This window comes from Prunus dulcis, chromosome 5, assembly GCF_902201215.1.
Source record: "Prunus dulcis chromosome 5, ALMONDv2, whole genome shotgun sequence".
Taxonomy (NCBI): domain Eukaryota; kingdom Viridiplantae; phylum Streptophyta; class Magnoliopsida; order Rosales; family Rosaceae; genus Prunus; species Prunus dulcis.
This window is the reverse complement of record NC_047654.1, coordinates 770,070-790,946: the sequence shown is the minus strand read 5'-3', so window position 1 is coordinate 790,946 and position 20,877 is coordinate 770,070. Positions and strand designations below refer to the sequence as shown.

Below are 20,877 nucleotides of genomic sequence, written 5' to 3'. Positions count from 1 at the left end.
CATTTTTAGGGTTTTAAGGCCATCTAGTAGGTCAAAAATATGTTTAAAGTTTTGAAAATATGAAAAACCAAATCAATACATGCTTTTCCAGATTTTTTAATATTCTTGATATTTTAGAAAAACATGTTTAATCCATCTTAAAAATTTAAACATAACCAAAAAAAACTCAATACAACATAAACAGATATGAAATCATAGTAGGCATGCTTGAACAACGATTTCAGTGTGTGTGAATAACCATGTGTTTTGATACCAACTGTTAGATTTCTTTAATGTACATGTTCATGATCTTTCACACAAACTGAAATATGTAGAAACATAAAGACATACTCGAAGCCATCTTCCTTGGGTACATGACCTCTGAACTCATCCAATATGTAGCAGCAGCAATCCTAGCAAGAACAGGAACGGCTCAAGACCTCTGCTCTCTCTCAGAATCTGTTTCGGCTCTCTCTTTATGATGAGAATAAGGTTAGAGAACGTGGCTGATAAGAGCAGGGCCTTAAGCTTATAGGGCTAGGTCAAGTCGTCTCTACTCATCACCAAGGGCCGACTTGACTAATCTTCCAAGCCCACTTAATCGGTTCACGCAAAAAAGAAAATAAATAGGACCCCTTAATAGGCTTCAAAACCCTTCCTTATTCCACAAGGTTTTGGACCTCAAGGTATAACTTAATTTAAACTCTTATCAAAACCTGATATAACTTAGTATCTAGTGCATCGATCTAAATAGAAAAACATAACAAAATCGAGTAACGACAACTTGGAAATATCATCCTCATCTGTGCAAGCCTTGAATACTTGTTCTTGTTCTAAGAGGGTGGCAAATGTATTCTCCCGAAAATACTTTTTCTTCGAACGACAGTTCTCTTTTGTTACATTGGGAAGAAAGAGCAGCTTCCTAAACCATAGGCTTGTGATGAGACCAAAAATTTCGTGAACTGTATCAAATGTCCACTAACGAGGAAACAGATTCCCTTAATGATATTGCACAAACCTTCCTTAGCAATAGGCCATGAGCAATTTTGGGGCTCCACGAGAGAGAGAGAGAGAGAGAGAGAGAGAGAGAGAGAGAGAGAGAGAGAGAGAGATTTTAGAATGAGAAAAAGAAAGTAAAAAAAAAATGTGTAAAAAAAATGTGTTAATTGGCAAATAAAGAGTATTTATATACCGCATTTAAGTAAGAAATTCAAAAATTGGGCATTTGTGCGAAAATAATGCAGTTATTAAATATGTTTAAAATATGAAATTTCCGGAGAAAGGAGTTCATTCATTGATACTCATGATTTAGATATTGCATTTCAAATAATACAGTTATCGAACATGAGAATGCAATTTCATATCTATTCCTAAGCTCTTAAATCTTAAACTAAAACAGGAGCTGATGTAGGCGAAAATTTCCCAATTTTGGCTCTCGGTCTTAACATAAATTGATGAGGTGGCATATAACACGTGATTTGGCATCTAAATTTGGTTTCGAAAAGCAAACGGAGTGGAAATTATTACAAAGTCCGCAGCAATTACATGCTAAAATACAGCGACTCCAATTCCGTTGTTTACGCTTTAACTTCCTCAATCAATACTTCACTTTTTGGAGGTTTCCTCAGACACCCATTGACTCGAGAAGAAGAACATTCGCTCCCCCATTCACCTTTACTCTCAATTTCTATACTTCTACAGTTCTCTCTCTAAAGCGAGTCAGTGAGTCAATCAAAGACGCAACAAAGTCAGGAAATGGTTGGAGCAGCTAGCTAAAGCCAAAGCCAACGCCGAAGCTTGGTGAAGAAAAAGCAAAGAAAAAGCAAAGTAGAAAGCAAGAATGATGGAGTGGCAGCAGCAGCAGCAGCAGCAGATTCAGAATCAACAGCAAATAATCCACCATTTGCAAAACCCAGAAGATGGGATTGGAAATGGGAATGGAGGGTTGTACGTGAAGGTGATGACGGACGAGCAAATGGAGCTGCTGAGGCGACAGATCGCTGTCTACGCCACCATTTGTGAGCAGCTTGTTGAGATGCACAAGGCCGTCACTGCTCAACAGGATCTTACTGGTCTCTCTCTCTCTCTCTCTCTCTCTCATTTGAATTTGTTTCTTTTTGCTTTTTGTTGGTACAATACAATTGAGTTTGTTTCTTAATTGCTATTGCCATGGTTGATCGATCATTAATGGTCCTGTTGGCGTAATTTTATTTCATGAGATTTGATGATATTTTTTCTATGCCAATTTGGGGTTTATGCTTTTTGCTTTACTGTTTCATTTTCTTCTTCTTTTTGGGAATTCGGTGAAGCATATGACGATTATGTACTTAGTTTTCTGTTCTTTAAATTTTATCAAGTAAAAGAAAGGCTATTATTTAGATGCCTTTATACAAACCCCATTTTGTTTTCCATTCTTTTTCTTTGTACTTTTAAGTTGTCCAATTTGTATCTGAGGTTATGATTTCTGTGATAATGGTGGAAATGGGTGTACTTGTTCTCTCTGATTTCTGGGTTCTCTTTGTACTAATGGTCCGGCAGTTCCTGCGCATTTGCTCCATTTGCTTCCACTCTCTTCTCTTCTTCTTCATCTTCCCAGTCCTTAGCATATATGGGTTCGTATGGTTCATAACTTCATAGAGCAATTTCCATTGTTTCTTCTAATCTTGAGTATTGTGCGCAAGAATCACCGTTTCCTGCCCTGTTGTTTGATTATGACATAAAGCACTTAATTTGGTATACTGGGTCTATTTATGACATGAAAGTATAAGGGAAAGTGAACCTATCATGTTTACAAATATTCAAACTTATGTCAATCTGTGAAGGGTTTTGTCAAAGAAATTATTGTATTTGGTCTGGACTTCCATTGCCTTCAATCATCAGTCTTTCTGATTCAAGAATGAGGATGGGGAATTCTTGTTACTATCCATTCATGGCATCCAGTGACCAGAAGATAACTGCCCTAGAATCAATGTTCAAGCCCAGTTTCTTTGTTTATGAACTTTTCATTTCAAATTTGAGGAGATTCCGTGGTAGTTTGAACATATTTGTTCTTTAAAAGAGCTTACTGTTACTCTTCTAATTCTAAGTCCTTCTCTTTCAATTGATTGTATTCACCTAATTTGGACTACTGTATTGGTGGTTCTAATTATGGCATCCAAAGCGAAAGTGAAAGCCAAACTCTATTGTTTACAAATATTCAAAATTGTGTCAACTTTGTGAAGTTGTTTTTGCAGAAATGAATTATTTTATTTGGTATGGGCATCCATTTCCCATAATCATCGATTTTTCTGGTTCAGGAATGAGACTAGGGAATTTTTATTGTGATCCATTCATGGCATCTGGTGGCCACAAGATAACTGCAAGGCAGCGCTGGACCCCAACACCTGTGCAACTTCAAATGCTTGAGCGGATTTTCGAGGAAGGCACTGGAACTCCATGCAAGCAGAAGATCAAAGAGATAACCATGGAACTCACACAACATGGCCAGATATCTGAAACAAATGTCTACAACTGGTTCCAGAACAGAAGAGCTCGTTCAAAAAGAAAGCAATCTGTGCCAGCACAAAACAATGGAGAATCAGAAGCAGAGCCAGAAGTTGAATCTCCCAGGGATGAAAAGACAAAACCAGAGGACATCATGTCCCTTGACAACTCTGCACCGAGGGCGGAAAATATGTACCTTCAAAGTCCCGAGTTAGGTACTGAATTTCTTTTCTTGGATACACTGCCTGATAGAAAGGATAAGATCTTCTAGCAGTTTTGCTCTTGTGAGTGTAACACAATGGAATCACGTGCCTGCGTCACACTTACAATCAGATACAGTACTACATACACACAGGCATGTACCTACTAACATGCTAACCTGTGCTAAAGTCCAGGCAGCTTGTTTTTTTATAGCCTAAATTAATATTTTAGCCTAGGTCACCTAAATAAAATATTATTAATTAATTCCATTAAGACTAGGCTAACTATCTAAATAAAATATTATTAACTAATCCCATTAGGATTAGGCTGACCAACAAATAAATAAAAAGAATAAAATTAGCAGAAACATACTACTTGATTGATAAATTGATTCATTTAGTGCCAACTCTTCCTGTGTCTACAACAACAATAGAATGATCATTTTCATGTATGAGACTTATTAAAAATCGACTTCGGAATAAGATAGGTGATGAGTTTCTTGCTAATTGTTTGTATGCTACTTCATATTGAAAGAGAATTTGCTGATAATATAGATAATGAATCAATAATTAGTGATTTTAATGCTGCGAAGACTTGAATGGTGTAACTTATATAAGTGTTATTTGAGGGGTAAGACTCATTATGTCTCCCATGTATTTTTTTTGTTATCAATGAAATTTATACCGTTGAGTTTTCAATAGGTTTGTATATAAGGTAAATTTAGCCCACGTCATTTTGAAATCCTGGATCTGTCCCTGCATACACAAGCATGCTCATGACATCTTTGAACAAATATTGTTCTTATTTCTTAAATGGTTGTTTTTTCTCTGCAGGATTTGGAAATTTTGATTGGTAATATGGACGTTCCACTGATCTAAAGGCATTACCATCGTGTTGAAGATTTGAAGTAGTTGGATGATGTAGTTAATTTTCCCTATTTTTGTGCTTGAATTAATGGACAGTATTTTATAGTAGAGAAGGCTTTTGTGGATGAAACATATGAAACACACGTTACTTAGCAAACATTTAAATGTATACATAAAAAAGTTATATTTTTGCTAATATTCTTTGGGGCGTAAGATTTTTATTGTTATTTTTCCTTTTTCTGGGTTCAATAGGCCCCTCGTTTAATTGAAATGATTTTGAAACATATGATAATGTTTCATCTATCATATTCAATCAATAGTACGATGAAAAAAGCTTGGTTCTTTTAAGCTCAACAGGAGCTCCTCATAACAATGTGATTTTGACACTCGTCAACTTCATTTAACTATTTATTTTTGTAAAATTCTTTTAACTTTCTTTGTTTTGGTATTTACTAAGTGTCAAAATTCCGTTCGCTTTGAGAAGGAATTTCTCCCTAGTTTTAAGGAGCCAACCCTTAAACTAATAGAAAGAAAAACAAAATCCTTATTGCTGTCTTAAATTCCTAGTCGAAATACCTGAAGGGGCAAATGCAACTGCGCAAGCTAGTATGTTATTAGGAAACTCAGAAACTTTTCCTGTAGTTTTTTCACACCAAGCCCAAGGCATGAGCATCTACATGGAAAAGCATAAAACAAAAATTGCTATGTTCAAAACAAGTACAAATCATGACTAGAATTTTATTACGCATCATTCAAACATCTTAACTTTCAAACAAAAAATTACGAAAATTTGAGGGTTAACAGGAACAACTATGTTGATTAATTCCGGTAAAAATGGCAAATGATTAGCTCATTCTTCAGCGATGGACATGACTAAAGATAACAATCTTACTTGTAATGTAACATTAATCAGCTTAAAAGGCTATAAAAGATTGGTATTGCACAAGCAGGTAACTGGTCACTGTTTTCACTTTCAAAACCACAAATGAGAAGCATACTGCAAAATCAACAGGTTCCTCAACAAATATGAACACATCTGCCCTGGCATTATGCACACTCAGACTTGAAGCCAATACTGGACCAACCGGTTTTCTTCCTCCCACATGGAATAGGCATCACCATCTGCTCGTGGAGCAGTCTTTTTTCCATCAATATATCCCACCGTACCACTACCAGTGACTGTCAATTGAGCACTTCCGGACCAAGAGGCAAAGTTTGCGCCATCCAACTTGTCAGTGATAGGCAAAGAGTAATCATGAGTGGGTCTCATGACCCTGGAAGATCTAGAGCCATGGCATCACTCTTAGTGTCTTTCTTATCAGCCATTGCTTATGCATGAACACAGCAAGAGAATAAACACAACATTGCAGAGAATAAACAGCAAGTTCAAGGACACGGTGAGGTAAAAGAAAACCCTAAAAAAATTAGGGCAAGACAAAGTCAGAGGCAAGGCAAGAGCACAGGTCTCAAGACACAGGGCACTTTGAGGTCTCAAGACACAGGACACTTTGAGGTCTCTTTCTGTATGCAACAATCAAACTTCAACTTCAATATCTGATATATCATTCGTCTAAATCCTTTACTTTGAGCCATAAAATGAATAGTTTCCTCATTATGGTCAAAACTCTGTAATACAGTAACCATATTCTTGGTTACCCTTCCTGCAAGAAGGTTAATCTATCTGTTAATACTCGATGTTTGCCCAATGAAAAAGAATCAGAAAAAAATAAATAAATAAAAGTGGGAACAATACAGCAAATACTGATATCATTGAAAAAGGAATTTAACTCCACTAATGAGTTTTCTTTAGCCACTTTGACACCCGCTGTCTGATAACGTTCATCTGCTTGTAATAAACATTAATAAATAAACCTGATGAGGAAAACAAAATCAAACAAGTTGCGTTTATAGAACCTTTTGCATTGTGAGCTACTGAAAAACTTGAAAAAGAAATCTTGGATTAATTTAATAACAAAACAATATATTTTGGATTGAAATTTGTAAATGCTCAAAATAAGAGCATTCTTACTGTATAAAGCAGGCAATATAAGAAATAATTTAAAAGGGTCACAGACGTTCTTACTAGAACAGCCAGAAGGATTCCTGGAAATTTTTCTCATGAGGCAAGATGAAGAAGCTCTCAGTCCTCATGGGGGTTAAGTGAAGTCGCCTATCATTCATTCGTAGATTTTTGGAAACATAGTTCCCTCTTTCAGGCATTTTGTCAAACGCCTCTTAGGGAACAAAAGCAAGAACCACAGGGGCAGACACCTAAAATCTGTGGGACGCAAATTAAACCAGGGAGTCAATAGACCCCTTTTTCCCCTTGGTGGATCTGCCAGTGAGAAGAGACTCTTCCAGTGGGTAAGTCCATAACTTGCTGTACGAGGGAAAACAAAGGGCACACAATGCATCTTTACGTGCCACCGCTGAGATGTCAATTCAGAAATGCCATCCCTTAGAACGCCAAAATCTCTGTGCATTGTCATAACGACGAGCATGTTTAATCTTTAGAAATAGCTTATAAGCCCTCTCTACTTTATTTGAAGCAAGTAGTTTGTTGTTTAGTTTGCTATAAACAAGCCTACTTGGGCAAAAGCCTTTCTGCAAAGACTCTTCCATGACAAGTACAGCATTTTCAAGGTGCCCTATGTTGCAAAGTCCGTTAATTACATAATCATAAACTTCCTTATCTGAAGCATATCCACATTCCTGCATATCTTCCCAAATGTTTAGTAACATTCCACATTTACCAAACCTAGAAAGTCGCATAAGCAATAGCTTATAAGCACTCAGTGATATTCTGCATCCAACCTTTCTTGCTTTCTTGTAGATCATCATAGCAGCATAGGGTGGACCATAGCTACACAAGGGTTCAATAAAGGAGGTTATTGTCCCTGTAGTGGGAACAAGTCCTCGACCTAACATCTCATCAAACATTTCGAGTGCACCAGCTACTTTTCGGGCTTTGAGGAAAGCAGCAATCAATTTGGTATAAGTATCAATATTTGGATCACAGCTATTACTCGACATACCCTTATAGTATCTCACACATTCGTCAAAATTTCTAACAGAGATAAAGTTAGAAATCATAGCATTATAAACTCTGGTGTCTGGCATGCAACCTTTCCCCTTCATGCTATCAAAAATCTCAACAGCATCATCAATACGACCAGCTCTCCCTAAACCCTCAAGAATGAAACTGAAAGTTGAACTATCAGCACTAAATCCATCTGCTACCATTGCTTCCAAAATCCTCTCGATTTCACTAACTCTGCCATGTCTTGACCAGCCTCCAATAATAATATTATATGTATTAACATTGAATTGTATCTTCCCCTTGACTGAATTCAGAAACGAATTTGCAGCACCAACATGGGATCTCTGACAAAGACATTGCAAAAGCAAATTCAAAGACTCAGTATCACACTCCAAACCAATTTCTTCCAAGTTTCGGAACATTTGGATTGCCTTAGACACATGTTGAGCCCTCACGAAACTATCCATTACAATCGATATGGTCTCTAAATTGGGACTTATACCCTGGGCCCTCATGTGATGCAAAATTTGCATCATATGTGTAAAGAACTTTCTTCTGCCTAATGCTTTGAGGATTATATGGTAAGTTTCGATATCTTTAGCTATGGTGGGCTTCCTAATCGCCCAATTAAAAAATACAAGCATTGCTTCTGCACCTAAACCCCCTCTATTCACTACTTGTGCAACAACATCAACACTCAAATCCACACCACCATTGTCTAAAGCATGCTCAATTGCAGCCGTACCCCTCAATTTCTGAAGAAAAACCCCACGTAATTTCTCGTCGGGCAATAAAAATCCATCAACGGCCCTAATTTCTATCTGCTTATCCGAATTACTGGGTTCAAATAGGGTTGCAGTTGAACTATTACTACGGGAAATTGGCAGCAGATTAGAGAGTTGATCAAGAACAAAACTTTCGTCAAGAGTAGATTGGCTCTTGATCCGATGTTCATCGTGCAATGAGTTTGATTGAGCGTAAAGGGTTGAAAAGAGAGAGGATGAAATTGGTGAATGAACAAGGTCAGACAACGGGTACCTGGGCGCCCTGCTGAGAGATCGCAGCGAATGCAAAGCACCATGAAACGCCATGAAAGTGAAACGGAGTCAGCAGATACAAATGGTTAGCGAACCAACAGACCAACCATGTAATAAGACGGTGAAAGAGTGACCAGGAGAGCGGTGATTGGGGATGCGAAATGAAAACTGGCAAAAATTCACTTTTATTTTATAAAAACATTTGCCTCCTAAGAACTCATATTTTATTTCTCTTAAAAAAACTCAGATTTTATTGACCAAAAAAAAAAACTCATATTTTTCTATAGTTTGATATGTGTACATAAATTTTTGTTTATAGGTCAAACTGTGATTTTCACAAGTGATATGAATAAAGAACTTATGGATAGATTGTTTTTTTTTTTTTTTTGGACGAACTCACGGATAGATGATCCACTATCAAATTACCACATGTTAGAAAGAATATCTACTATGTTTGACTTAAAACAATTAAAACATTTCATGATTATCATACCATATAATGTCTCATACCAAACTATAACATAATCAAGACAATCACCTACATTGCTAAGAGCCTTGATTATGTGATACCTTGATATGCACTTCTATGAATCAAATAACACCAAGAACAAGTTAGAATAGAATGTATGGACAGAAAACTTGATCTTGCTGTCTATTGATGCTTCATATTAGGAATTTTCAGGTCTCCATCAATAATTGAAATGAGTTTGAAAATTTGAGGGTAAATAATAAATTATTAAACCTTCGAAAAGCATACATATTGCTTTAATACTTAAGTTTTTAACCAGCTATCAACTAAGTACGACAACAAAAAAACCTAGCGTTCAAACCAGCTGATCTCTAATTCAGGACTCATTTTTGTGGCGTTTGATTGACCATCAACTTTCAAAGAAGTCAGGTGAAAATTACAAAAGAGTTCAGATACTTTTCAACCAAAAATATCGAAGATTCGCCTCACAGCTACGAGAAGAAGCAAATTGAAGAGGAAAGAGTGAGTTTGCTATGAAATGAGGGAAAACTAGCTCCTTTCTTTTACTACAGAAAAATGCAGCTACAGAAATTTGTCAGCAGTTTCACTTTTATAACTGCAAAATCGAGCGGCGTAATACAAAATCAACTGCTGCCAGTTTAGTCATAACAAAACTCTATAGTTAATGCAGTATACAATAGTTTAAAGAAATACAGTTTATTTACAAGAACCTATATTCCTCACTAGTTTCTCTCTTTTCTTTTTCTTTTTTTCTTCTTTTGATTGAATGTTGCCTGAGTAATAAACAGACAACACCTTGTCTCAGCTTCATATTCACACTGTAAATCATGTGAGGCAGCACTTCTACATTGGCATCTCCTGGGTGATATGTGCAACAAAATCAGATACGAAGACAATTTCTGTCGTTAACCCTCTGCTTCAGGAAGTAAGCGTCTTTTGGGTAGTTTAAGCTGCCACCATTAGAAAAAGAGATATTTAGTGATATACCCATTCTTAGCACTAATATTATAAATAAACCTTACACCATTGAATTTCTATAAACAAACCCGAAAAAAACCTCAACAATGACAGCTGGCCTTATTGAATTTAATATTGATTATTAAATTACTTTGATGCCCTATTGAGTGTGTTGAGTATTTTTATGAGATTTTGGGGTTTGGCTTGTTTCAAGAAATTGATTGCAGTTTTGTAATTTATAAGAAGTTAAAAGCCTCTTTGTTATGTTGTAAATGGGCTTTGGGTGTGTTTCTAAAGTCCATTTCATATGGGGTATTTTTATAATTTGGGCCCCTATATTGGGTATAATAGTGAATCTCCCTTAGAAAAATTAATCATCACATCTGGCCTGAAAGAATGCATCAAATCATCAGATTGGAAAATGTTCCTTATTTGCTGACCTTTGATTTTGTAGTCCTCCAGCCTCCTGTGTTCTGCTCGATCGGGGAGTACGAGAATTTATCAAAGGAATTTAGAATAGAAGCTTTATCCAAGCTTGGATCAACAACAGGCAAGATATCCTACAAACCAACATACGAGGAGTGCTAATCAGACGATCTTGGACATTTAAAACGTAACTGCATAAAGAAGACTGCATGCGTCTTGCGTCTCCCTTGCCCTTGTCAGTTGATTCAAATTATTACTTCTTCATTTTAGCATTATTACCAAATCTACCATACTAACATGACCCATTATATTGTAAGACCATTTTTAAACTTACTTTCTCTTCTGAAGCCTTGTCACTAGATGCTTCAAGATTTTGAATATGCAACTGATCTAAGTAAAACAGCATCTGCAGTTCGATTAGAAAACCAACAAAACAATGAGTCGGGAGAAAAAAAGACACCAAATAATCCCGGCTATTAATAATAACCATATACCACGCTTTAATACTAACAGATTGCAAAGATGTAAGCACAGTGGAAATCCTATTTACATTGAAATGTGATACTCAGCAATAACTTCTATAAAAAAGACTGCAAGATTCAGGCACAATGGGAAAACGCTTTTTGTAGTGTAGCAGCATGCAATCCTGTGACCTGTAAAATTTAAAAAGAACGTACCTTGTTTAGTAAATGAACATTTGATGCGTTAGCCGCCATGACCTGTACTCCAAGGCAATTACTGTGGCTAATGCAGAAGGGGCAGAAGATGGTACTGAAAACACAACCATCCTCTTCACACCATATACCCTGCCGAGGAGCACCTTCAGAAGTTCTGTTGCAGAGTCGCTGATCAACTGATGAAATGTCAGTTATGATAACAGGCATGCCTATGGATGTGTTCCCAGTGAGAGACTTCAATACTTCTTTATGAAGAGATTCTAAGTGAAATTTCGATGACGAAGTTATTGAGCATGATAGATATAGATTATTCTCAGGAAGGCCCAATGGAGTTTTGCAGAGTAAGCAAGAAATTTGTAGTCTTTTGTCCATTACACAACCAACGGACATGGATGAAGCAACCAAATTACTAGTTGTGAGCACATGAGGAACATTGGATTTGTGTCCTGAACAATTAGTCTCAACACTGAATTCAATTTGGCGATTTGTGTCTATAGTTGCCATTGATCTTACGGAACTAGTAGAATCAGGACTTCTGGAATCAGATGCATCACACTGTCCATAAACAAAGTTAGCCAGTGGTGAATACATGGACTTTCTCCTTTTTTGGGTATGAGAATTTACACTCAAACTCAAAGATGAGTCTATTTCTAGCATCGAGCTCTGTATGCTCAAATTCACATTCTTTTCAGGAGTAGCTGCAAAGCCACACTCAGCTTTTGGAGAAGCTTTGCTACTATTGGTTAAGGATGCTGACTGATATGACAAATGATCTGTAAAGTCAGAAGAGGCCTCAATTGTGCTTGAAGTTGAACCAGAATTCTCATCTTTATTCAAGTACCCTGGACTGTATGTGGAAATGATACCATCCATATTAGGGGTTTCCTGGACAATGGAAATGTCAGGATCTGCATCAGAGAATGCCGTAAACAAAGATGGCTTTGGGTACCTGAAAAGAAATGGCTTTTATTATGTGAGAGATTAAACTGTTTAATAATTTCTTTGTCAGCGGGAAGATATATCATAACATATCTAATTATCTAGCATCAACTATATACAAGTTGTCTTAATCAAATCCATCTAGATCATTATCCACATCTAACTCACTATTATGGATGCCATAAAGAAGACATGAATATATGACTTCCATGGTTTTGTTTCCGGCCAGAAATGGACAAGGTTAATTGTAAAGGAAATGTTTCACCCTAAGAAGACATTAAACTGAACCTTCCAAATCCACTTGACTAAGAAGAATCCAGGCCAAGCTTTAGCCTCAACACGCATATAGATCTCAGCCTGAGTTCAACATGAGCCATATAATTTGTGATCATGAAGCTCATGGGTTGAGATTTGTTAAAACACAAAGGCCTTCGGATTAAAACTTCCTTTATAATGACTATCAATGTAGGGGACAAATACCAAATATCAAGATGACAGTGACAATGGAGTGGGAAATTTTCCTAGAGCGAGAAAATTGAATGCAGAATTAGTGCTATAAAACAATTTTGGCTTTTTTTTTGCCTAGTGAAGAGAGGCCCTTAAACCATACAAACATAGCTAGGTTCTAGCTGCCCCGATCAAGTAGTTAGGGAAACTCAAACTTGGTTGGAAACTTTCAAATCAAGCAACTACAAACAATTACCACACAACCAGAATCCAGGCCAACACCTAAAAGGCATTCTAGATTGATAAAAAATGAACAGAGACTCTAGAAAACTTCACAATCAATCAAAATAACTCTAGAAGTTATCAATGGATTTCGCACAATATTGCTTAGTTTTTAGTAAGGGATACTCATTTAGAATAGGAACTTCCTATGCTCTGAAAGCAAACTTATTCGTGTCCTTAACTAGCTAATTTTAGGCCATCAACTCTACTTGAGCAATCATGAATTTTAATGTAGAGAAACTAGTGCAACATTTACCTTGAATCTTTCTGAAGATGACATTCTAGATCAATAATTTCCTTGCTAAGGTCCGCATCCTCATTTATTCGCACAAATTTCTGAACTTCCAAAGCATCTTGAGATTTCAGCAGGGCATCATGCTTCATCTCAGAATTCTCTGGCTGTTCGCAGGTATCAAATTTCTTCAATTTCTTTTCTTTCATTTTTGTAAATCCTTCACTTTGACCCATAGAATGAATATTTTCATCTTTATTCTCAAAATTCTGTGATATGTTAACCATGTTATTGCTTACCCTTTCCTGTATGAAGGTTAACCAATTTGTTAATACTTCATATTGTTCATCCAACTAAAAGCAATAAGAAAAGTAGTATTAGAGAAAAGAAAAATAGTGGGAACATGCAGCTAACCTTGACATCACTGAAAAAGGATTTTAATTCCTCCATTGACTTGTCAAAGTTCTCATACCGTCTGATGGATTTCTTTAGCCACTTTGACACATATGCTGTATTTCTTTCTTCCCGATAGCGTTCATCTGCTTGGAATAATCATTAAATTGATAAAGAAAAATATTAAAAGGTAGATATGGAAACAGAAAAATATTAATAAACTACACCCAAAAATAAAAAATAAAATTTTCAAAAAATCAGTTTAAAGAACCTTTAACATTGTGAGCACCTGAAAAAAAAAATTGAAAAGAAAAAACCGTGGAATAATTTAATAGCAAAAAGTACAAAAGATGAGGCTGAAGTTAGCCAAATGTGAGCTTCAAACCCAGCTTGCATAAAGATAACATTTAGCTGACACTGAGTTTAAACCCAGAATGCAAAATATTTGCAGGTGATTATATCTTCTGTTAATAAAATCATCAATGATTTCAAGATATAAGAACTTATGGTCAAGAAGCCTACCTAATAAGATGACAGCTCCGTAGTCAAACCTATGGCGAATACAACGTCCTGCACAAAGTAGAAAGCCAGTTAGTACAGAATTTGGAAAAAAAAAAAATTCAGACGGTGCACAGAAAACTCCAAACAAAAATGGAAAAAAATTGAAACCTAAAGGTAGGGTATACCTGCAGCTTGATTTACAGCTCGGAAGGCTTGGTGGCAGTACCACTCATTCCCACTCAGAAGGCTTTTGGATGATTTATATGTATCATTATATTTCTTCTTTAAGGCAACTTGAATATCATTTCTAAAAAGAAGTTGAGAATAATCAGCCAATTGTTACTCATATAAGGCATTTCTGCTCCAAAACATGAATAATAAAAAGAAAGCTTCTTACATGTTGGGAAATGGAATGCCGACAATTATCTGAGATAGTTAAGATAAATAGACAATTATATAAAAGAAGTGACAACTGTACTACTCTATTAGCCATACCAAATAACCAGAAATTATGATGTCTAAACTCATCCATCTCCTCTCCTCCCAAACAAAATAAACAATAAAAATCACATGAAGAAAAGACAAAAAACTTCAATGAGAGCGAAAAGGATACCACCGCTCGAGCATTGTCATCTGTGAAGTCAATTCCTTCTGAAACCTGCAAGCAGAAATATAACAATTGAGCATGTGCAAACTGAACAAATACGACCTATCAATATCTATTTGCATGACCACAATTATATGCACCTTTCCTCGGCACACAGCAAGAAAAGCAGCTCCATCAGTGTTATTTTTGCCTGCACACTGGACTCCAGCAAAGTGATTTTTGATTGATGTCTTGTTGGCACTTTTCTTTCTCCGAAAAACTGGTTTATTACCCTGACGAATTGAATCGTAATAACTCCTCAAAACAGAATCGAATTCCTCCTGGTCTCCTCCTCTTGGCTCTGCACTAACAAATAAAAGCTAAGCAATCACAATCCAACAGAGAGTAACAATAAAGTAATATCAACAAAAGGATCAATGTAAAATGAGCTCCACTCTTACATCCATGCAAAAATACTAACCATGAGACAAATAAAGTATAAAAACACAATCTTAAAGAGAATTTCTAAAGGAATAATTGGTCAAGCAGGCTAAGGAGTGAGTAAGGGAACAGAAAAGGCCTCACCAACAAAAAGGTTCTTTTTTTCATTTAACTGAGACCATTGTCCTGTTCCACGCCAACGCTTGCATAGTTTTCCCATCAGCTTATAACTTGGGAAGAACACAAGACAGCCGCCTGGAACAATCTTAAAAATTTCCTCCAAGGATTTTCCAAGTGCATCCTTCACAATAACAGACAACAAAAATATTATTTTACAAAGGGGAAAAGCACGAATTGAAATTCAATTACAGAATCAATTCCAAATTTTGCCAAATTACCTGGAAGGCATATTCATCTGCTGTCTTATAACTTGCATTCAATGATAAGGTACCCGGGCCAGTAGAAATAACAGCAGGCCAAACCTGCATTGAAAAGGCCGAAAACTTATAATTGCCAGAGCTATGCAATCAGCAAGAATCAACTATTAGTAAGGAACAAAAATGGCATTACTATACCTGTGATTCAACATCAATTACATGTGGAGCTTCCAGCGTTGTTCCAAACTGAAGTCCAAGCTCAGATGAAAAGGAATTCATTGGTGACAGAGTCCTAATTTCGAAGATGATTGGTCAGACGTAGTATTGCTGTAAAAACTATTCTACCTAGGGGCATGCATTGCAACAGAAGCAAGGATGTAGGAAACCAAACAAAAGCAGATATATGTGGTCAGTCACAAGTATAAACAGGCAAGCACATTCATTTGGAGAAATTGTAATAAACATACAGTGATACAAATCACCTGAGCTACACTAACCCTGATGTTAAAATGACAGACAACGAAAGATCAGCAATATCTTTAAACACAACAGCAGGGTTCAAGCACCACAAACTTAAGGTATGTGTCCAGTCCCCAGAAGATCCTGGTACAAATATCAGAATCCATTTATCAAACTGCAGCTCACAAAGAGAGATGATTGATAGCATAACAAAAGGAATTATAACATCCACTGATACCATTACGAGACGGACCCAATCCTTACCCTCTTCTTATGTATCATTGTTACCTTTCTGTTTCATTATAAACGCAATTTAAAAATATATATGAAAACGAAATTTGAACCATGTCTCTGCTTTACCAACTATATGATTAATTTGTATGAGAAATAAACTAGTAGACGGAGAAGATTTCTATTAAAAAATGACCAGGAATGTGTCAGTGTCCTCAAAGATAAACAGATAACAGCTCTATTAACTGCTTACCAGCCTCTCTTTTAACATATCGTTGTAAAGCAAGCTGATAATCAGCCATATGACACCCTTTTCTTGAAAAAAAGTAAGTGAGTGAAGAGACCAATCCTGTGTGACATTATCAAAGAAAGTCAACTGATATATAAAGTCAGGGTACACTTGGGACATTTAAACTTAAAAAATTTTAAGGCTTTACCTTCCAATGTCACAACAGCCATGCCACTTAAATGTGGTGTATCTGACTCTGTATCTGTTGCAGCTTTGAATGCCTGACAAAGAAACACACTTTACACATAGAAAAAAGCAATATGGAACATAAGAAACTGATAACGGAAATACCTTTGTGGCACATTCAAGTAAGATTGGGAAGTACTGCTGTGATACATTAGCTTCTTGGAGCTCTCTCAAAGCCTTATCACCAGTCCAACTGCGACATGCAGTACCAACACCCCACCCAAATAAAAAGTTAAAATTAAAATTAAAATTAAAGAAATTAAAAACAATTTCAGTCTAAATTACTCAAAATGCTAGATTGCCAAACCTGAAGAACATTAAAACTTTTCAACTTATCAATCGTTGTTTAAAAATGAACTGTATTTGATAATTAACAGAACAGGTGAGAAATTAGGTGACTCTGTTACTTCTTTTTTATTACAAACTAGCAAATTTAACTTTACCACAGTATAGTGTGAACCATTATTTTATTTTAACAGTTACTTGAAAATATTCGTTGATGATATATTAAAGATCAATAGTAATTGATGAACATGTCAACCAAAATTCTTACCAAGAGACAAAGTGCTGAAATTCACGTTTTTCCAACTTATTTTTCTTTCGCTCAATCCAACTTATGAGGCCCTATAGATATGTAGCAGTTAATGAATGACCAAAGAATCACAACAGTCAGTTACTCGAAACGATTGCGAGCAGGATGCATGAAAGCAAACCTGTATCATTTCGTATAAAGGTTGGTATACCAAAACATCCACTGGGCAAAGCTGCTCCAGTTCCATCTGCAATTCTTTTAGAACGTATCACCACTATATAAGCAACAGAAAGTGACATGGAAAAAAAAAATACATATTACTAGTTTAGTATCCTACTGTGCAAAATGTCTTCTTCAATATCGACACTCCCAGCATCACGAGCAACATCCTCTATATTGCTGAAACCAAGTTATTTTGAGAAGACCTTTTGAGAAAGTAATAAAGGATACATTTTTTTAGCACCTAATGGCTTGCATCTAATAGAAGGGAAAAAATGAACAAAAGACCATTACTAAGGAAAACATGTAATTTTCTCTTTTCGGAGCTTTAATTGAGAATTGCAGCTCTAAACATGCAGTAATATCACCTATGTTGCAAACATGACATCAAAGGCAAACACAAGATATTCTTTGTTAAAACCAGTTCAGGAAATTTAAATTTTAAGCAAATAAAATAGGGAAAGACCTCCTTTTACTTTGTATCACATAGGAAAAGAATCCATATAATGAAGCACCAAGTGGAAAAAACCTTTGATATTTCAATGGAGAATTTTGCAACCTAATAATAAAAAATATTTTCATTTATAGAGGTGATAGATGTTCTGCAGGGAACTGCATAATATTAATGATAGAATTCCTCATTTCTACTATCTAGTACAACAGGACATTGGAAAATGTTGAGTCTTCATTTGCCTCATGAATATGCTTGTGAAGATATGCAGGGAAAGTCAAACAAAATCTATCCTGGAAGTTGAAAGTATGTAGGAAAACAAAGAGAAGCTCAATCAGTCTAAAACTGAAATTCAGATTGCTTATATATTTGTTTTAATAACATTTTCTCAGAAACTGAGTGAATAAGGTGAAAAATAAAATAAAATAATATATCCATGAAGTGGTACAACATACTGGGCTTCGTCAAGAACAACAATGGATCCCTTAATATCTACTTCCATTGCTCCCCGAATGACTGGATTAATGATGTAGTTATATGGGCAAAAAACCAATTCTGCATCGTCTGACAAAGAACGAGCTGCATAATATGGACAGCCTGAAAAGTAAAGAGCATCTTAGTGAGATGTAACCATAGAAGTATACACATGCCACATGCCACACATATAACAACAAAGTAGACCTTTCACAACTTTTCCAACTTTTACAAGATCTTCAATATCGTGGGCCTCATGGCAGCCTCCTTTCTTAAGGGATGCATGGCCTTTGACTTTTTGTACATTTCTGTTTGCAAGAGAAATTTCAAAATGATTATGCTCCTAATTACATTGTTCAAAAGGAGTAGGCTTCTAATTACATCGGCAGTGTGAGAAAATACAAATAAGATAAGGGAAGTATACAATAATTTAAATAAAAATAATAACTTACTTAAATTCCAGGCATCCAACCTCTCGATTCTTCAAAAGATGCTTACTGGGAAATTCCAATAACAGATTTTAGACAGAAAAATAAGAGGAGAAAGGAAAATGAATAAATCAAAGATCTGTTAACAGTGCACCACTCTTCGTCAATATTCTCTTTCCCATGCACTTGTGCATTTGTGCAGTAATGCCTCCTTGAAGCCTGGATCAAATAAAATGGTGAAACCCAAACATGCAAATAAGAAAGATGTTGTCTATCATTACTGTAAGTTTAGATTGCACCAACCTTGATGGTAGAAAATTAGTCATGATTACGAGTATACACGCAAAGCAACATTATTTAAGTATTTTTTAAATGAAAAGAAAGTTATAGAGGAGCTTAATACTTTTTTTCTGATATATGGACTGCATTTTGGGGAGGAAGTAAAGAGACTTCGGAATTTTGTTACCAAAACATTCATATTGAGAAATGTTAGTATCCTTCATGTGACCATATTCAGATTCTACAAAGAGAGATGCATGCAAACTTCAACATTCAAATAAGCCTGTCAAAGTAGATAACCAAAAAAAAAAGTAATAAAGGCAACAGGTTTCAAGGGGGTGGAAGCACTTTCCAGTTTCCATCAAACTTTTCTCTTTCTTCAGTTAAACAAAGTGTAAACTCGGAGTGCTGAAACCGGTCATTGGAAATCTTAATATTCATTAATGCCAAATCTTTATAGAGAGATGAGATCAACATTAATTATGAACATAAAAGGAATGGACTAAACTTACCAACACTGCCATAGGCACCCGGTAGGAAGTTTTCCGATATTCACGTATGACTTGAGAAATTTGTGAATGCGTCCTCCTAAAATAGACAGTAGAAAAGAGAAGAGAGTTATGTTAGTTTAATGAATTTGACACTCAACAGCACTTCTAAGCTCGTGTTTATTCAATTCTACTGTTGGACTTGGACTTGTAAAATACTAAATAAATCAAAGGGGGTCAATCCATGTAACTTTACATGTAAAAAAAAGTCCTGAAGCATCTAGTTTAGTACGCCATATGCTGAGATGTAGAATATTCATAATTTTCTAACATCTTTCATGTTGTCTTTCCAAAGGCTGACTCAATGAAAAGGAAGCAGGTTCCAAAAGCTAGTTCAAAAATAAAAATAAATAAGCAAACAACTTACGATGCATAGTATATGGTAGGCGTTGTCTGCTTCTTTTGATCCTTATTATTTGCCACAAATTGGGATGGCTTGGGCTTTTCCGATAGTTGAACACCTATAAATAAAAAAAGATAATTACATATTTAATTCCACAATATCAATTAATCAAACAAATATAGCAATTAAAACTGAGTGTACTCTTTGAAATTGACACAGGACTCTAACCGATGATCAAAAATCAGCAACCACAATCTTGAAAATCCAACAACAACAAAAATTAGGGTTTTGAGCAATAGTACACACTTGCAGGTTCCTCTTCGGGAACAAAGCCACCGCCGTGAGCCGTCGGATCGGTCATGGCCTTCGGGTCGGGTTTGGAATGCGAGAGATTTGCGTACTTATGCTTAGACTTATAGTTCTGTTGCCAAGCGAGAGTAGAGCACAGAAGAGAAAGCGATTTGCCTGTCCCTGTCGGAGACTCCAGCAATGCGTGGCAATGGCCATCTCTGTGAGCTCGATCTAGAGTGGAGATGACCCTGCTCATGAATGCCAGCTGGGCCCCGTACGGATGGTACGGGAACTCCACCTGGAGACCTCCGATTTGGTACCCATTTTTGGAGCCTTTAGGGGTACGGTTAGGGTTTTTTGCCGGAGTCGCAGACACCATTTTTGGGTGCTCTGTTGCGGAAATTCGAGTTGTGGAGAAGGATTTTTTATGAGGGTTGTTTTGGCGGGAAAATTGGGAGCGCAACCTTTTTGTCTTAAGGGTGTGTCCAATTGCCACCCAAACTTTTTATTTTGACAACATTCCATCCAAACTTTGAATTTGGTGTGATTGTGCCACCTAGCTGCCTTTTTGTCAATGTCTTACATATTGATTAAGAAACAAATTTAAAAAACTATAAATAAATAAGGAAAAGCTAAAAAAACAAAAAACACTGATCCCTTCCGACTCTTTCTCTATATCTTTTTTTTTATATTTATTTATTTATATATTTTAAGAATGAGAATTCATTCATAAAATCACCGACGTACAAAGAGCAACATAATACAGTGGGCTCGTTAAAATCTTCCTAAGATA

General features: G+C 36.1%; 3 protein-coding genes across 8 annotated transcripts; 1 reads left to right on the top strand and 2 right to left on the bottom strand.

Moving 5' to 3' along the window:
* Positions 1–1,538: 1,538 nt before the first annotated feature.
* Positions 1,539–4,729, top strand: LOC117628619 (WUSCHEL-related homeobox 8-like). The gene is made up of 3 exons (XM_034361110.1): positions 1,539–2,051; positions 3,276–3,677; positions 4,497–4,729. The coding sequence occupies exons 1-3, from the start codon at positions 1,820–1,822 to the stop codon at positions 4,517–4,519; spliced, it is 657 nt and encodes a 218-aa protein (XP_034217001.1). The 5' UTR covers positions 1,539–1,819; the 3' UTR covers positions 4,520–4,729.
* A 597-nt stretch (positions 4,730–5,326) lies between these two features.
* LOC117628616 (putative pentatricopeptide repeat-containing protein At5g43820) lies at positions 5,327–8,754 on the bottom strand. 6 transcript variants are annotated; one of them, XM_034361106.1, is made up of 3 exons: positions 6,613–8,754; positions 6,283–6,372; positions 5,327–6,190 (listed from the first exon to the last, which is right to left on the bottom strand). In XM_034361106.1, exon 1 carries the CDS (start codon positions 8,658–8,660, stop codon positions 6,972–6,974), a length of 1,689 nt encoding a protein of 562 aa, XP_034216997.1. In that variant the 5' UTR covers positions 8,661–8,754; the 3' UTR covers positions 5,327–6,190; positions 6,283–6,372; positions 6,613–6,971. The 6 variants fall into 6 exon arrangements, with proteins under 6 accessions (XP_034216997.1, XP_034216999.1, XP_034216995.1 ...); XM_034361108.1 differs by having other exon boundaries at positions 6,318–6,372; XM_034361104.1 differs by having other exon boundaries at positions 6,283–8,754.
* An 860-nt stretch (positions 8,755–9,614) lies between these two features.
* On the bottom strand, positions 9,615–20,506 carry LOC117628615 (Fanconi anemia group J protein homolog). Its single transcript, XM_034361102.1, has 28 exons — positions 20,100–20,506; positions 19,818–19,911; positions 19,415–19,490; positions 18,778–18,842; positions 18,648–18,692; positions 18,403–18,503; positions 18,177–18,318; positions 17,389–17,450; positions 17,233–17,306; positions 17,073–17,143; positions 16,625–16,712; positions 16,482–16,554; positions 16,298–16,393; positions 15,852–15,957; positions 15,553–15,646; positions 15,376–15,459; positions 15,122–15,278; positions 14,698–14,897; positions 14,564–14,608; positions 14,348–14,376; positions 14,136–14,257; positions 13,972–14,019; positions 13,471–13,595; positions 13,081–13,361; positions 11,157–12,105; positions 10,814–10,885; positions 10,494–10,613; positions 9,615–10,046 (listed from the first exon to the last, which is right to left on the bottom strand). The coding sequence occupies exons 1-28, from the start codon at positions 20,461–20,463 to the stop codon at positions 10,002–10,004; spliced, it is 3,828 nt and encodes a 1,275-aa protein (XP_034216993.1). The 5' UTR covers positions 20,464–20,506; the 3' UTR covers positions 9,615–10,001.
* Between the last annotated feature and the right edge of the window lie 371 nt (positions 20,507–20,877).

Bases quoted from the DNA above. Each gene is read 5' to 3' on its own strand.
- LOC117628619 (XM_034361110.1), top strand. From the start codon at position 1,820: ATGATGGAGTGGCAGCAGCAGCAGCAGCAGCAGATTCAGAATCAACAG. The intron at 2,052-3,275 runs GTCTCTCTCTCT...TTTCTGGTTCAG, and splicing joins TGCTCAACAGGATCTTACTG to GAATGAGACTAGGGAATTTT. The intron at 3,678-4,496 runs GTACTGAATTTC...TTTTCTCTGCAG, and splicing joins CCTTCAAAGTCCCGAGTTAG to GATTTGGAAATTTTGATTGG.
- LOC117628616 (XM_034361104.1), bottom strand. From the start codon at position 8,660: ATGGCGTTTCATGGTGCTTTGCATTCGCTGCGATCTCTCAGCAGGGCG.
- LOC117628615 (XM_034361102.1), bottom strand. From the start codon at position 20,463: ATGGTGTCTGCGACTCCGGCAAAAAACCCTAACCGTACCCCTAAAGGC. The intron at 14,377-14,563 runs GTATCCTTTTCG...TAACTATCTCAG, and splicing joins ATGACAATGCTCGAGCGGTG to ATAATTGTCGGCATTCCATT. The intron at 13,596-13,971 runs GTAGGCTTCTTG...TATTCCAAGCAG, and splicing joins CGGAGCTGTCATCTTATTAG to ATGAACGCTATCGGGAAGAA.